The 15,735-nt window shown below is 45.3% G+C and overlaps 1 protein-coding gene across 7 annotated transcripts in view; it reads left to right on the forward strand.

Moving 5' to 3' along the window:
* The window catches only part of robo3 (roundabout, axon guidance receptor, homolog 3 (Drosophila)), a 472,426-nt gene that overhangs the window by 341,355 nt on the left and 115,336 nt on the right, over positions 1-15,735 (forward strand). For all 7 annotated transcript variants that reach the window (XM_055660827.1, XM_055660830.1, XM_055660829.1 and 4 more), the window contains exon 7: positions 15,274-15,398. In XM_055660827.1, the coding sequence (XP_055516802.1) occupies positions 15,274-15,398 (125 nt within the window). The remainder of the gene's footprint in view (positions 1-15,273; positions 15,399-15,735) is intronic.

Below are 15,735 nucleotides of genomic sequence, written 5' to 3' on the forward strand. Positions count from 1 at the left end.
CAGCCTCCACCTCAAATTGGTGGTGAACTCCCTGCTCTCTCACGCAGGCCTTCAGGCAAGCTTATTCATTCACCAGTCACTTCATTGCACACGTAGGAACAAAGGATTGCTGATGCTGGTTTATACCAAAGAAAGACAGACGGTGCTGGAGTGACTCAGTGGGTCAGGCAACAACTCTGCAGGAAGAGGATAGTAGAACCTTCTTCAAAGTAAAAGTAGAGGAGTGGGGGGGTGAAGAGCAACTGAAAGTAGGAGGCAGCTCTTCACACCCCCTCCCCCTACCTTTAGTCTGAAGAAGAGTCCCGACCCGAAACGTCGCATATCATTTTCCTCCAGAGATACTTCCTGACCTGCTGTTACTCCAGCATTTTGTGTCGATATTTTATTCTGCATGCCCATTAGTTTTCTGTCGGCCTTCTTATCTGAGCCCACCTCTGGGTCATCTGCAGCAGAGCTCTGATGTGAAGAACATGCCTCTGCTGTACACTTCTCCTTGGCTACAGACTATAAAGTCCAGTGGCTTGCCAAGTAGACTTACTGTCTCGTCAGGAGCATTATTGAATCATTGAATCACTGAGAGTAATCTCCAGGCAGTGATGGAGTCAGAGAGAGGCATAGAGTGATACAGTGTGGAAACAGGCCCTTCGGCCCAACTTGCCCACACCGGCCAACAATGTCCCTGCTACACTAGTCTCACCTGCTTGCGCTTGGTCCATATCCCTCCAAACTTGTCCTATCCATGTGCCTGTCTAAATGTTTCTTAAACATTGGGGTAGTCCCAGCCTCAACTACCTCCTCTGTCAGCTTGTTCCATCCACCCACCCACCTCCTTTTGTGTGAAAAAGTTAGGCTTCATATTCCTATTAAATCTTTTCCCCTTCACCTGGAACCTATGTCCTCTGGTCCTCGATTCCCCTACTCTGGGCAAGAGATTCTGTGCATCTACCCAATCTATTCTCAGTTGTCTCCAATAGTATTGGTTGGTCTGGGAGTACCCATGACACGCACACCTTGGGATAACATGATCTAATTAGCTGGGACTGTTTTGAAGGAGCAATTCTCATGAACTCTTCCCACGCTTGGTTGACAAAGAAATTGGTAAAGGCAGTGTTAAGGTGACTGGAAGTATGGAGTCAAATTTCAAGAGTACAAGAATTTAAGAATCTAAATGGCAATGAATGGCATGGCATGGCATGGCATGAATCTACATGGCTAACCAATTTTCAGATGAGAAATCCTTAAACAGAAACAGTGCTAACTGAATGAATTCCTCGGATAAGAGCTTGTTCTGCCTCAATTTATCATTCAGTAAACCCACTGCTATTTGTGGCTCCCTATTCATCTGCCTCTGTTTTTCTGTCTTAGATCTGGTGATTCCCTGCCAAAACCCACGCATCTCATGATGCCGTTAGCTGCAATGACGGAGCAATAATTAGAAGGCCAGCTAAAAACATCCAGCTTAGTCCCACATGTGCACTCACTCAGGTTCATTGTTAACATTTGGAGATTAATATCTGGATTATCTGTCCAGGAAGCAGCTGGCAGCCTTCTGGAAGAATTCTCAGCAAGGTCTTTTATGAGTGAACCAGTTCAAAAGAGCACACAGGAAAACCTCACTCAAAGTCTGGCAGAAGTCTAGTGTGGTCCTTCCTACTGTAGTGTTGCTCTTACTAATCCCAGAGAGGGATAGTTGTTCCCAGGTTTCCTCTCCTCAGAAAATTACCATTGCAGTGCCTTGACCTCAGCTGTCTTTCTTTCTGTCTTCATTAGACCATTAGACACATAGGAGCAGGATTAGGCCATTCGGCCCTTCGAGTCTGCTCTGCCTTCGATCACCTGATATATTTTCCCCGTTCAACCCTTCTCCTCATAACCTTTGATGCCGCCAGAGTTCCAATTATTACATTTGATTTGTTCTGGGTATTTGATGAATGTTGGTCAGGCCTCACTCTGGTCTATTCTTCGTCGATGAGAGAAAGAACAAACGTGTATGTGGCACCTCATATCATCTCAGGATGCCCTGACATGCTTACATATCTTTGAGGTGCTCCAGAAATTTGTGCCCATGATTCAAAGACAATTTGTGCAGCGCAAGGTCTCACCACACCAGTGAGGCAAATGGCAACACGTTTTTATGGCCTGCATGATAAATGGTTGGCAAAATCCTTTCTTTATTTTTATGGGATGCTTGAATGCTTGAATGCTTGAGAGGGATGGAAGAACGTGGTGTGAAAACTCAAATCCTTGAAATTGCAGTGCTCCACCAAAGTGTCGCATTAAGCCAAGTTTCTTGTAATTGGGTTTGGATCTAATTCATGAACCAAACATGTTACAGCTGAACTAAGGCAGACACGTTGAGTGCATAGTATTTGGTGCTGCTCTCTCACAACTCCAGTGAGCTGCTTCTTGCCCAACCTTATGTTCTGTCTGTTTGGAATTTGAATGTTCTCTCTGTGTGGATTTCCCCAATCCACTGCAGTTTCCTCCAATATCCCAGGGACATGCTGGCGGGTTCATTGGCTGCTGTAAAGTTATGCTTTTGTGGCAAAAGAATCCAAAGGGGATTTGATGGGCCTGTGAGAGAGTAGATTGCAGGGCCACAGACGAATGAAAAGACAAGGAATAGAACAGCTTGCATTGCTGGGTGCTGGAATGGACCATCTTTTGTTTGTTGACTTTAAACTTTAGAGATACTGCGTGGAAACAGGCTCCATGGCCCACCAAGTCTGTATCGACCAGCAGTCACCCCATACACTAGCATACTATTCTACACACTTGTGACCATTTATAATTTACAGAAGCCAATTAATCTATAAACCTGTACGTCTTCATAGAGCACCCAGAGAAACCCCGCACGGTCACGAGGAGAATGTACAAACTGTGTTTAGATAGCACCCGTAGTAAGGATCATACCCTGACTGACACTGTGAGGCAGCAACTCTACCACTGCACCACTGTGCCACACAATCTTCTCACGACTTTCCACTGTCTCAAGTGGTAGCGGTACAACCTTTTTTCTGTGCTCTTCAGAAGGCACAAAGGGTTAACACTGAAGCTCTTCCCCGGTACCACACGAAGTCCAGGCAGTACTGTAAAATTCTTATGGTGCTTCGCAGGGGGGATAGTTGCCGTTACTGAAGGGTCAAGAACCAGAACCAGGGGTCACTGAAGTAGGATAAGGGTTTGTCTGTTTCGGATTGAGATGAAGAGAGGTTGGTGAATCATTGTAATTCTCAATGCTGGAAGCCTGTGGAGTCTCAGTCTGTGGTCATTTATACCAGGGATTTCCAGATAATTAGGCAGTTATGGGGATAGGGCAGGAAAGTGGAGAAGAGATTCAAAATTGTCTACAATCTTGATGCAGATATGTTCGAATGGACAGATGACCCACTGTTGCTCTTGGTTCTAATGGTCTGCATACTAGCAGTTAATTATAAACACACGAAACAACAAAAGAGAAGAGAAACCTGCACAGCTTTTCGATCAAGTTTAGAGATTGATTGCGGTCCTGTCATATGTACCAGCAAAGTAAAGCTGAGGCACTGGATGTGAGACACTGAGTTCAGCAGAGGAATGGAAGGCGTGGAGAGTTGGTACCTGTCCTCCAGCTCATCTCTCTCTTCTGTGTTAAAAAGCACAGGGGAGGGAACAGAGACCCATGAGGAAGGAGTCATCGGCTGGCACACATTGAGGCCCATTATAGTCATACAGTACAGAAACAGGTCCTTTGCCCAAGTTGCCCATGCCAACCAAGATGCCCCATCTACACTAGTCCTACATTAGTCCTATACCTCTGAACCTTTCCTATCCATGTACCTGTCCAAATGTCTTTTAACTATTGTTATAGTACTTGCCTCAACTACCTCTTTTGATGGCTCATCCAATATTCCCACCACCCTCTGTGTGGAAAAAGCTACCCCTCATCTTTCCCCTCTCACCTTAAACCTATATACTGTGGTTTTTGATTCCCTTACTCTGGGTAAAAGACTCCGCATTCACCCAATCTATTCTACTCGTGATCTTATGCACCTCGGTAAGATCGTCCCTCAGCCTCCTGCACTCCAAGGGGTAAAGTCCTAGCCTGCCCAGGCCCTCTCTATAGCCCAGGCCCTCAAGATCTGGCAACATATTTTTATTCGGAACAGAAAGCATGCTTTTGCACAGGGCACAGTCAGCACCCTCTGGATTTAACCAGGATAAACCCGGGGTGACCCAGGACACCAGACAGAGAGAACACTTCAGGAATTTTGTAGATGGCTGGAAGTCTGTCCCGTGACCAGAAATGGGATGCATAACGGCGGCACAGTGCACAGAGCGACACAGTAGTGCCTTACGACGCAATGGACCCCGGTTCAATCTGGACTACGGGTGTTGTCTGAACAGCGATTGTACATTCTCTCCGTGACCGCGTAGGTTTTCCCCAGACACCCCAGATTCCTCCCACACTCAAAAGACCTACAGGTTTGTAGGTTAATTGGCTTCAGTAAAGATTGTAAATTGTGCCCAGCGTGTAAGGCAGTGTAAGTGTATGGGGATCGCTGGTCGGCGCCGACTCGGTGGGCCAAAGGGCCTGTTTCCACGCATAAGCCAAGCTAAAACCAAACTAAACTACAATGGGGACAATAGGGAAAAATTGAAAGGAAGCCCCAATGAATAAGGGAACTAAACAACAGTACTTGTAAGCAGCAAAATCCTGACCTTTCTCAGCTCAGTCGGTTGCTCAAGGTCTGCCAGAGTATTCATCCTAAAAGATTCAATCTGATCTGACAGCCCTGTCTGAATTCAAAGGGCATTCCTCCACGCGTCACCTTAATTTCCTGTCGCCCGTATTCTAATCTTCCTTATCATACTGTATTCATCTTTGACCAGAAACTGGAGGGTTTTTTTTTTTTTGTCGTTCCAACTCATTTTCCTTGCTCCTTTGAAGTGGAGATGGCAGCAAGACAGAGAGGAATATTGATGACCAGTGATTATAATCTTCCAAATTGTCTTCTCATTAACACCTTATCAGTTCGGGAGGTGGTCTTAACATATTAAGGGGTATGGGAGTCAGGTGAGCATATTGACTGCTGACCCTTCACCACAATGACATTGCCACATTATTATTTGTAAAGTTTGTTAGAAGCACTGCCTTATATTGTGTGAATGTCTCAGGGAAGATAAGGCTTGAAATCACAGGATTGTCATCAGCTGTTGCCAAAGCTTCATCAATGCCTGGGGTGTTCTCACCTGGACTGATGGCTCAAATCTGAGTTCATCAGCAACAAAGATGAAACTGTGCAAAAAAGGAACTGCAGATGCTGGTTTATACCGTCGACACAAAATGCTGGGGTAACTCAGCGGGGTCAGGCAGCATCTCTGGAGAAAACAAAGAGGTGACAATTAGGGTTCCGACCTGAAACGTTACCTTTTCCTTTTCTGCAGAGATGCTGCCTGGCTCGCTGAGTTACTCCAGCATTGTGTGGCAAACAATGATTAAACTGTTGGGCTTGCACTGCTGGAGTCAGTTTGTCTCTGGGACAGGGTGGGGATGCCCCAGAATTGGGCATCTGCGCCAGATTCAATGGCATTTTTCTGACTCCATTTTCAGAAATAAAGGCAGGTCAGGTAGCATCTAAAGAGAGAGAAATAGAGGTTCTGGTTGACATAGAGCTGAAAAACATGTTGTTTCTGATCAGATATTCTGCCCCATCTGCGTAATATTAGATTTCCCACCTGCAGTATGTTTGTTTTTTGCTACAAAACTGTCTATTGATGGGAAGCACTTTGGACGCATTAAGGGTTTGAAATACATTACAAATGCAGGTTTTCTTTTATAACAATGTCTGCAAATGAACTTTTGAAGAAATACAACTAACGATGTCTGTTATTTAAGTCAGTTTATTAAGGAATAAAAATGAAGGGATTTTAATTTGGTGGATTGTGTAACTGCTTTGATAGTTCCATATATTTGTCTGCAAGAGCTCGTTACAAAAGTAGATCAATCTCCCATTTCAACTTTTGAAAGGGACAGGTAACTTTTCCACCTTCAGCACTTAATGCAAAGTTTATCTTGGGTGGGCAAGCATGTGAGATTCAGCACAGATGGGAGATTAAATATGAACACAATATAATTCATTCAAGTCACTGGCAGAATGTTTCAGACTCTTCCCCCTCTTGGTTCCGGTATAATTGCTTTTGCAGAGTGAGAGTTTGAAAGTACAGACACACAATTAGCATTTACCACACTGTTGCTTGGGGTGGCACAGTGGTAGAGTTGCTGCCTCATAGTGCCAGACACCCTGGTTTGATCCTGACTATGGATACTGTCTGTATGGAGTTTATACTTTCTCCCCGCGACCTTAGTTTAGTTTAGTTTAGAGATACAGCACGGGAACAGGCCCTTCAGCTCACCGGGTCCGCGCTGACCAGCGATCCACACACATTAACACTATCCTACACCCACTAGGGACAATTCTTTTTTACATTTACCAAGCCAATTAACCTACAAACATGTACGTCTTTGGAGTGTGGGAGGAAACCGAAGATCTCGGAGAAAACCCACGCAGAACGTACAAACTCCCTACAGACAGCACCCGTAGTCGGGATCGAACCTGGGTCTCCGGCGCTCCATTCACTGTAAGGCAGCAACTCTGCTACTACGCCACCATGACCGACCTGGGTGGGTTTTCGCCGGGTGTTCTGGTTTCCTCCCACACTCCAAAGACATACAGGTTTGTAGGCTAATTGGCTTGGTGTAAATGTAAATTGTCCCTGATGTGCGTAGGATAGTGTTAGTGTGCGGGGATCGCTGGTCGGCGCGGACTTGGTTGGCTGAAGGGCCTGTTTCTGTTCTGTATCTCTAAACTAAACTATACTACAGAGTTGCACCTTGTGCTGAAAAAACTAAGCCCTAAGGAACAAGCCAGCAGGCTACAACTGCAAGTATTAGCCTCAGCTCTGCTGCACATGAAGGAATGTGAGAAGGCTGCAAATGAAAGTCTGCCTCAGATAGATTTCAATCAGTCAGGATACAGTCTGTCATCATTCCTCAACCACCTCAGCAGGGGGACGAAACTTTGAGGCATTTTTGAAATGGATACAATTAGAAATGGAAAAGCAAAAACAAAACACAGGTGTTGGAAATCTGAAATAAAAGCAGAAATATTGTTCAGGTCAGCAACATCCGTGAAGGAAAAGAAACTCATCAATGTTTCTGGGCGATGGCATCTCATCAGAAACAAAAATGAATTAAGGCATTAAGTGTGAAGAAGAGTTCCAACCCTGAAATGGTCACCCATCCATGTTCTCCACAGATGCGGCCTGACCCGCTGCATTACTGCAGCATTTTGTGTCTAATCTTTGGAACAAAACCAGCATCCGCAGTTGCTTATTAATACATCAAGGCATTAATCATGTTTTAGGTTGCAGAGAAAGAGGAGACTTGGAAAAAAACACAGGGAATGTCTGTGGTAGGTTGGTGACGGTTAGAAATATCTTGGTGTAGGCAAGAACTACAGACGCTGGTTTACACCGAAGATAGACACAAAATGCTGGAGTAACTCAGCGGGACAGGCAGCATCTCTGGAGAGAAGGAATGGGTGACGTTTTGGGTCGCGATCCTTCTTCAGGTCCATATTGATATTCTTGTCCAAGCCTAGGCATTTATGAGGCTAATATTTCCCTGCTTGAATCAGCACTGAATTGAATGTGAGGCCTTGTTGCTGAGAGCCACTGTACATTGTACATGAATCTCCCCATCTGAAGGCTTACAGGCCGTATTTCTAGTTAACTGATATAATTGTCTTGGACTCCCATCTGCCTGCCACCATCTTTGACATAATGAATCTGCCTCGAAAACTATCAGCTATGTCCTCGGGTACTAATTTAGGTTTCAGGCACCAAGTAACGGAGGGATGTTAATTGTGCTTTGTAACCACACACAGCAATTTGATACCATCATTCACAGAGAGGGATTTGTTTTGTGTTGTGGGAGCTGCATTTCTGAATGCCCAGAGGATCTAGACTCAAGGAGGGACTATCTTCAAATCTATAGCTTCATTAACCCAAGGGCTCTGCCGATCAGCCTCACAATCTCACACCTGACACCGCTGCACATATCTCCTCTCCTCTCATTGCCTCTCAATTCTCACAGACAGATACTTATTGTTCGCTGTGCTCCTTACACAGCAGCGGGCAAGGGCAGGGCAGTGTCTGACAATCTGCTCCCTTTTTGCATTAACCAGCCACATTCTCGAGCGAACGATTGAACTGGGGAGGGAAATAGAATGTGAACCCCGATGTTGTGGAGCAGCCATCAGTTGAGGAACGGTTGACAGAATCTCAAACTAACCCACTTTGAACTTCCAAAATGGATGGTCGCTCTAACAGTCAATCTTTTCATCCACACGGTTATGTTTGCTGCTAACTGGAAGGTCAATGAGATGCAAACTGTTAAATGGAGGCTGCTTTTAAAGTATATTTACTGCAGGATTTGCCCTGAGGTATAAACACTGCTGTGCAAAAATATAAATGGATTGTTGGAATCTTACTCCATTTGTTCCTGGTCAGCCCTAGCTAGCACTGTGCATTTCAGCTGTGTGCCATGCCCGACTCCTGCTCCCGCTTTTCCTTGTGGTTACTCTTGGGTGCATTTGCAGCTTCTTCTTCTGAGGCAGTCTCTCAACATGGCCCACCTCCTCTCCAATTTTATGGGTTTAATTCAGTTTAGTTTCGAGTTACAGCGCTGAAAAACAGGTCCTTCGGCCCACCGTGTCTGCACCGACCAGCGATCGCCCCGCAGTCTCACTATCCTACACACACTCGGGACAATTTACAATTACACGAAGCCAGTTAACCGACAAACCTGTACATCGTTGGGAGTGTGGGCGGAAACCGGAGATCCCAAAGAAAACCCACACACTCCGTACAGACAAGCACCCGTAGACAGGATCGAACCTGGGTCACTGGCGCTGTAAGGCAGCAACTCTACCGCTGCTCCACGCATGCCACCCAGGGTTCTGAATGACCGATGAGATAGCCACAGACAGATGCGGCAGGTTATGGTTGACAGAGTTATGGTGGGTACAGGGAGGTAGTATATGAAGTTGGTTGCTTCTCTGCCACTTACACAGGCAAAGGTCCATATATATGGCATCGATGTTCTGAATATCGTCCCAAACCTTTCTTCCCGCCTTGAGTGAACATGGTTCAGAGATTCTCAGGAGTTTGGGAGCAAGCTGCATTTTGTCAAAAAGGTTTTGAGTGCATTCTTGAATCTTTCTGCTGTTCTCCTGCTGATCTCCTCCCTGGCCTGATCTTGGACAGGGTTTGTTTCAGTACTGGTGTCAGGCACACATAGAATATGGAACAGTACAGCACAGGAACAGGTCCTTCGGCCCACAATGTCTGCACCAAACACAATGCCAAGTTAATGTAAACTCCTCTGCCTTCATGTGATCCATATCCCTACAGAGAGAGAGGCAAATGCCTGGAACATACTGCCGGGTGTTGGTGGAAGCAGATATGATAGTGGCATGTAAGATGCTTTTAGATAGGCAGATGGTTATGCAGGGAATGGAGGGATATGGATGAAATGTTTTACAAAGCTGCAACATGACTTCCTAACAGTTATAATGCTCTGACTGATGAAGGCAAGCATACGATGCCTTCTTTACCACTTTACGGCCTGTCCCACTGACGCAACTTTTCAAGAGTCAAGAGTCCATTTGGACCCCTGGAGGTCCAAACGCAATGCCGTTTTCAGCGACTGTCTTCGACCTACAAGGTCGAGGGCACTCGCCTGAAAAACCTCGAGCTGACTCAACCATCAGCAATGAAACCGCGAACACACACACACATTGCAAAGCGGGGGCCAGGGAAAGCGGGGGAGCACTGTCTGAAATTCACACCCGCAATGAACAGGAAGGTAAAAGACGGCTGGCACAGTAACAGTAAGTCCTCTAGAGAGCGTGGGGGGGGGGGGGGGGGGGGGGGGGGGAGAGGGAAGGGGAGAGAGGGGGAGAGAAGAGGGGGGGGGACAAGGAATGGAGACACTTTTAAGAAGCCAAACAACTTTTAATAAAGTTGAAGCGGCCATTTAACATTACCGGTCGGTTTACTTACTTTTTTTTCTCAACGAGCTTTACCTTCAACTATCTTCGATTACCTTTGACTACCTACGAGAGCATCACGACCTACTACGACCTACCTCGACTAAACCTACGAGTAAAAAAATATCGATTTTTTCCATGGCGACCTTTTTTTACTCGGGGGCATTTTTCAGCATGTTGAAAAAAACGCCGCAACCTAGCTGAGGCCTCGAGTACACGGGGACTACTCGCGAGCATGAAGGAGAGTTACAAAGACCTCCTAGGACCTCGTGTCGACCATGCTGCGAGTATGAGTCGAGGGCAAACTCTTCTAAACTCGCAAATTAGGTCGCTGCAGTGGAACAGGCCATTAGAAATCTTCTTGTGTTGTCACTTTCAGAGATCGACAGACTTGGACCGCAAGTTACCTCTGTACATTGACACTATTAATGGTCTTGCCATTGACTGCATACTCTCCCCTTACATTTGACCACACAAGTGCAGCACTTCACACTTGCTCAAACTAAACTCCATCTGTCATTTCTCCACCCATATCCGTAACTAATCTGAAACCTGAATAGGGGACGTTTCGGATCGAAGCCGTCCATCGGACTGAGTCAGACTGAAGAATAGAAAGGGACAAAGATAGAAAGTAGGCGGAAACAGTAAGACTGGTGGGATAGTCTTCAGATAGCCCTTGTTTTCTCTCTCCATCCCCTTCCCCTTCCCAGTTCTCCCACTAGTCTTACTGTCTCCGCCTGCATTCTATCTTTGTCCCACCACCTCCCCTCACATCACTGAAGAAGGATCTCAACCAAAAACATGGCCCATTCCTTTTCTCCGGTGATGCTGCCTGACTCGCTGAGTTACTCCAGCATCTTGTGTCAACATTCATAGGGCATTTGCAACCCACTTCTAGTCTTCTAGTTCTCGTTTCCCCTACTCTGGGTAAAAAGACTGCGCATTCACCCTATCTGTTCCCCTCATGACTTTATACACCTCCATCAGATCAGCCCTCAGCCTCTTGCAGTCCAAGGAATAAAGTCCTAGACTGCCTAATGTCTGAGGTCTTATGATGTAAAAATTAAACAAAGGCATTGTTTGCACACACAGGTGGACAAGAAAGATTCAGCGAGAGTATTTGAAGAAGGTTTGGTTGTCTTGGCCCATGTTTAGCACTTCTAGTCACCAGAGTAGAAGCTGATCATTATCACGTGGCCGCATGGCTATAAAATGATCATTCCGTGCATAAAAATGCTTTTCCATTTCCCTGAATAACAAATTAAATTGTATCTCAAAATAAGTAACTTGTTCAAAAAATTCATTGGGCTGTCTGTAGGTTGTGAAGGACACTGAGCCCCAGTTTCCACTTTGACATAATTAGCATTAGTGTAATCGCCTTAATGTTATATAGCTCTAAAGATCGTTTCTCAGCAATCCTCTGGCATTGAGTTGATGGATTGAGCTTTCTTCCTCAAGGTCGTCTCTCAGGAGCCGACTCCTGACCATCGGCTGCTCGTCCTGCTTTCACCAGACATTTATAACCAGCTCTGAAGTTATATGCTCCAGCTCTGTCAGATGTCAATGTCTTTCAGCACCTTTTACTCATGGAAGCGCTCCCCGCTCAAAGCTGCTTTGTGCTGGTGGTTTTGCCATGACAGGTTAATAAAGTGATTCCCCACATATCTTCTTTATTTATTCTCCTTTCTCTTCTCATTCTGTTATTCCCCTCTTCATTTATTAAGTCCCATGACATACAGGAAGATCGGCACACGAGACCTTGAGTGCTTTCAACATAATTCCAGGATATGTTAGGGAATTTTAAATCATCTCTGTTAAATCATTGCTATTAATTGCCCCCAGTTTTTCTCTTTAATTTCATTGTATGACCAGCCCTACCCCAGATTGTCCAGGGAACAATGCTGATTGGTGTTTGGATCAATACCCAAATAATCCTCTCTCTTGTATAAAGCTGGATATTTGAACTTCCACCCAGTATTCGCAAAGCAGAAACATCTAATATATCCCACTCGAACACTCATCGACAAACATGCACACAAGCAACTTTGATCTCACAAATACACACATGCACACACACAGAACATATACACACAAAAAACAGGCACTCACACAGATACACAGATACACACACAGAACACACACGCATACATAGAACACCCACAGGCATACATACACACACATACTCGCGCACACACACACATGCGCACACACTCACCCACACACTCACCCACACACACACACACACACACACACACACACACACACACACGCACAAACAGAACACACACACACACACACATAGAACACATGCAGAATGCACACACACACACACACATAGAACACACAGCAGAATGCACACACACACACACACACACACACACACACACACACAGACACACACACACACACACACACACACACACACACACACACACACACACACACACACACACACACACACACACACACACACACACACACACACACACACACAGTGAAGACACGCACACACAATACTGGATCCTCCTGATTTAGAACTGGAGTAGTTGTCTTAGATATATATTTTTATTACCAGGGCTGTTAATCTTCAAATGCTACAAATCTAAAGCAAAAGATGGAAATTCACACAGTGGGCATGTCAACATCCGAATATATAAAAGACAAGTTCTACACTGAAGTGCGATGGAAAGATAAAGTTAGTCTGATAGGTTCTCAAGCTCAAATCAAGGGACAGAAGGGGAGAGACAAAGGCAGTAAAGCTCAATCTAATTTATAGATCTTGACGGAATTAATGTGCTCATTCCATATTCTGAATTGCAAAATGATGAGTTTGTGTATAATTTAATAACGTGTAGAAACACAGACTGAAGTGAGCTTTATATCATCCAGCAACTCAATCACTGCCGCCCCATTGCTGCAGTCGTTACACCGAGTAATCATTTTATTTCATTACAAGTTTTTCTGATGTATGAACACATGGCCAAACGCTCCGATTAGATGACTGAGTGTTAGATGGCATAGAGAAAAATCAAGTGAGGAGAAACATCATTAATAAAGCCCACTCAATCTTCGTTCATCAAATTAATTGGCTTGAGTCTCTGGCAATGTCGGTGCGATCCTTTTTCTCCAGAGATACTGCCTGACCCACTGAGGTACTGCAGCATTTCTTTGTAATAAACCTGGTTCTGCAGTTCTTTATTTCCACATGCAGTCACCTCCTCCTATATGCCCCACTGCCTTTCTATATACATCTCTGAGGTGGGATAAGACTTAATAGAGGACAACGAACCAACACTTTTGTTTAATTAAATACTCTAGATTCTGGTAGACTAATCTTGTTGCCAAGATGTTGTGATTGAATTTTATATACCTGAAATGGCATGCAAGGAAATGGCTTCATGTTGAAGCCTGCACGCACATGCACACACTCATCTATAAATACATACACGTACACTCACAAGCACACACAATCACTCAAGCACGTGCACACACACACACACATGCATACACTCAAACACATGCAATGCGTGGCACAGTGGCGCAGCAGTAGAGTTGCTGCCTTTACAGTGCCAGAGACCCAGGTTGGATCCTGACTACGGGTGCTGTCTGTATGGAGTTTGTACGTTCTCCCTGTGACCTCCGTCTTCTCCTGGATCTCCAGTTTCCTCCCATATTCCAAGGACGTACAAGTTTGTAAGCGAATTGACTTGGTATTATTGTAAATTGTCCCTAGTGTGTGTAGGATTGTGTAAGTGCTGGTTTTCACGGACTCGGTGGGCAGTAGGGCCTGTTTCTGTGCTGTATCTCTAAACTAAACATACATCCATCAAATCACACAAATGAATACACTCACTAGCACACATAATCACTCAAACACATGCACACGCACACACAACCCATACTTGCAAAATACACACTCCAACAAATAAATGCACCCACACACACACACATACATACACAGGCACACATGCTTTTGTATGACTTGATCACTTATGTATGGTGTGATACTACTCATATAGAGTAAGATTTTTTGCAGGACAAATGCAAAACAAACCCTTTTACTGTATCTTGGTACATGTGGCAATAGTAAACAAATACACCTTGAGATTCTGTAGGCAGGGTCTCTTCTGTACATCGACTGTAACACTGAATTTTAGTCAGCCGTTTTACAATTGGTGGTTGACCCTCAAGTTCACGTTCGGTCATTTACCGTACAGTGGGCATTCTATTATATGTCATTATGATCAGGCTGCATCCTGTGTGGGTCTCATGTTGGTAAAGCCAGGCTGAAGGATCCTGGGCTCCCACATGGAAAGCTCACATCCCCATCAGGACCATAAGCTCAAGTGACATTTTCGGTACGACTTCACCAGTTAAAATGGTGCCTCAAAGACAAGTGCTCGTTTAAATAATGTTTTTGGACAGAAGCCTGCTGTCCACTGGGGCATTGAAGCCCAGGATGGGCATGAGTCAGTGTTGGTATCAGTCTCTGAAAGGAAGTCTTCAAGGTCAGGAGAGGATTCTGTGTTGAATTAAACTTCATCTCCGCATTGTTAATCTGTGAAAATCCGGAAGCACTCAAATCCTGTGGAAGGTTTACTGTATCCAGGGAATGATCTGACTGATCTATACTGGATGTATGCATATGCAGATCAGACCATCACACAAACCAATCTCCCTCTCATTGATTCCGTCTACGTTTTACACCACCTCGGCAAGGCCCCCAGCGTAATCAAGGACCAGTCTCACCCCCGGACTCTCCCTCTTCTCCCCTCTCCCTTAAGGCAAGAGGTACAGAAGTGTGAAAACGCACACCTCCAGATTCACGGACAATTTCTTCCCAGTTGTTATCAGGCAACTGAACCATCCTCTCACCAGCTGGAGAGCGGTCCTGACCAACCATCGACCTGATTGGAGACCCTCGGACAATCTTTGCTCGGACTTTACTGAGCTTTATCTTACACTAATCGTTATTCCCATTCTCCTATACGTACACTGCGGGCAGTTTAATTGTAATCGTATATAGTCTTCCCACTGGCTGGGTAGCATGCTTTTCACTGTACCTCGGCACACGTGACAATGAACTAAACTAAACTAAACTAAACTAGTCATGCTTTGTTGCTGGTGTTCTGCATTTTGTTTCTCTCAAGTGATGCTTTTTTCCTTTCTGTGCTCACTGCAGTGCCTCCTCAGATCATCGTGAGGCCCCGCGACCAGATCGTGGCCCAGGGCCGCTCGGTCACCTTCCTCTGTGAGACGAAGGGGAATCCTCCACCTGCTGTCTTTTGGCAGAAAGAGGGAAGCCAGGTAGGACTTGCCCTGCTCAAGCAAGGGCCACAGTGCCAACATGGTCATGTGTAGGAAGGAACTGCATATGCCGGTTTACACCGAAGATAGACACAAAATGCTGGAGTAGCTCAGCGGGACAGGCAGCGTCTCTGGGGAGAAGGAATGGGGGATGTTTCGGGTTGAGAAATATTGTTTTAGACTTCTGAGATTGGACTCTAGAGATGGAACACAGAAACAAGATCTTTGGCCCACTGAATCCACGCCGACCAGCAATCACCATTACACTAGCACTATCCTACATGCTAGGGCCAACTTATAATTTACAGAAACCAATGAACCTACAAGCCTGCACGCC

The sequence above is a fragment of the Leucoraja erinacea genome, chromosome 32 (assembly GCF_028641065.1).
Source record: "Leucoraja erinacea ecotype New England chromosome 32, Leri_hhj_1, whole genome shotgun sequence".
Lineage (NCBI taxonomy): Eukaryota > Metazoa > Chordata > Chondrichthyes > Rajiformes > Rajidae > Leucoraja > Leucoraja erinaceus.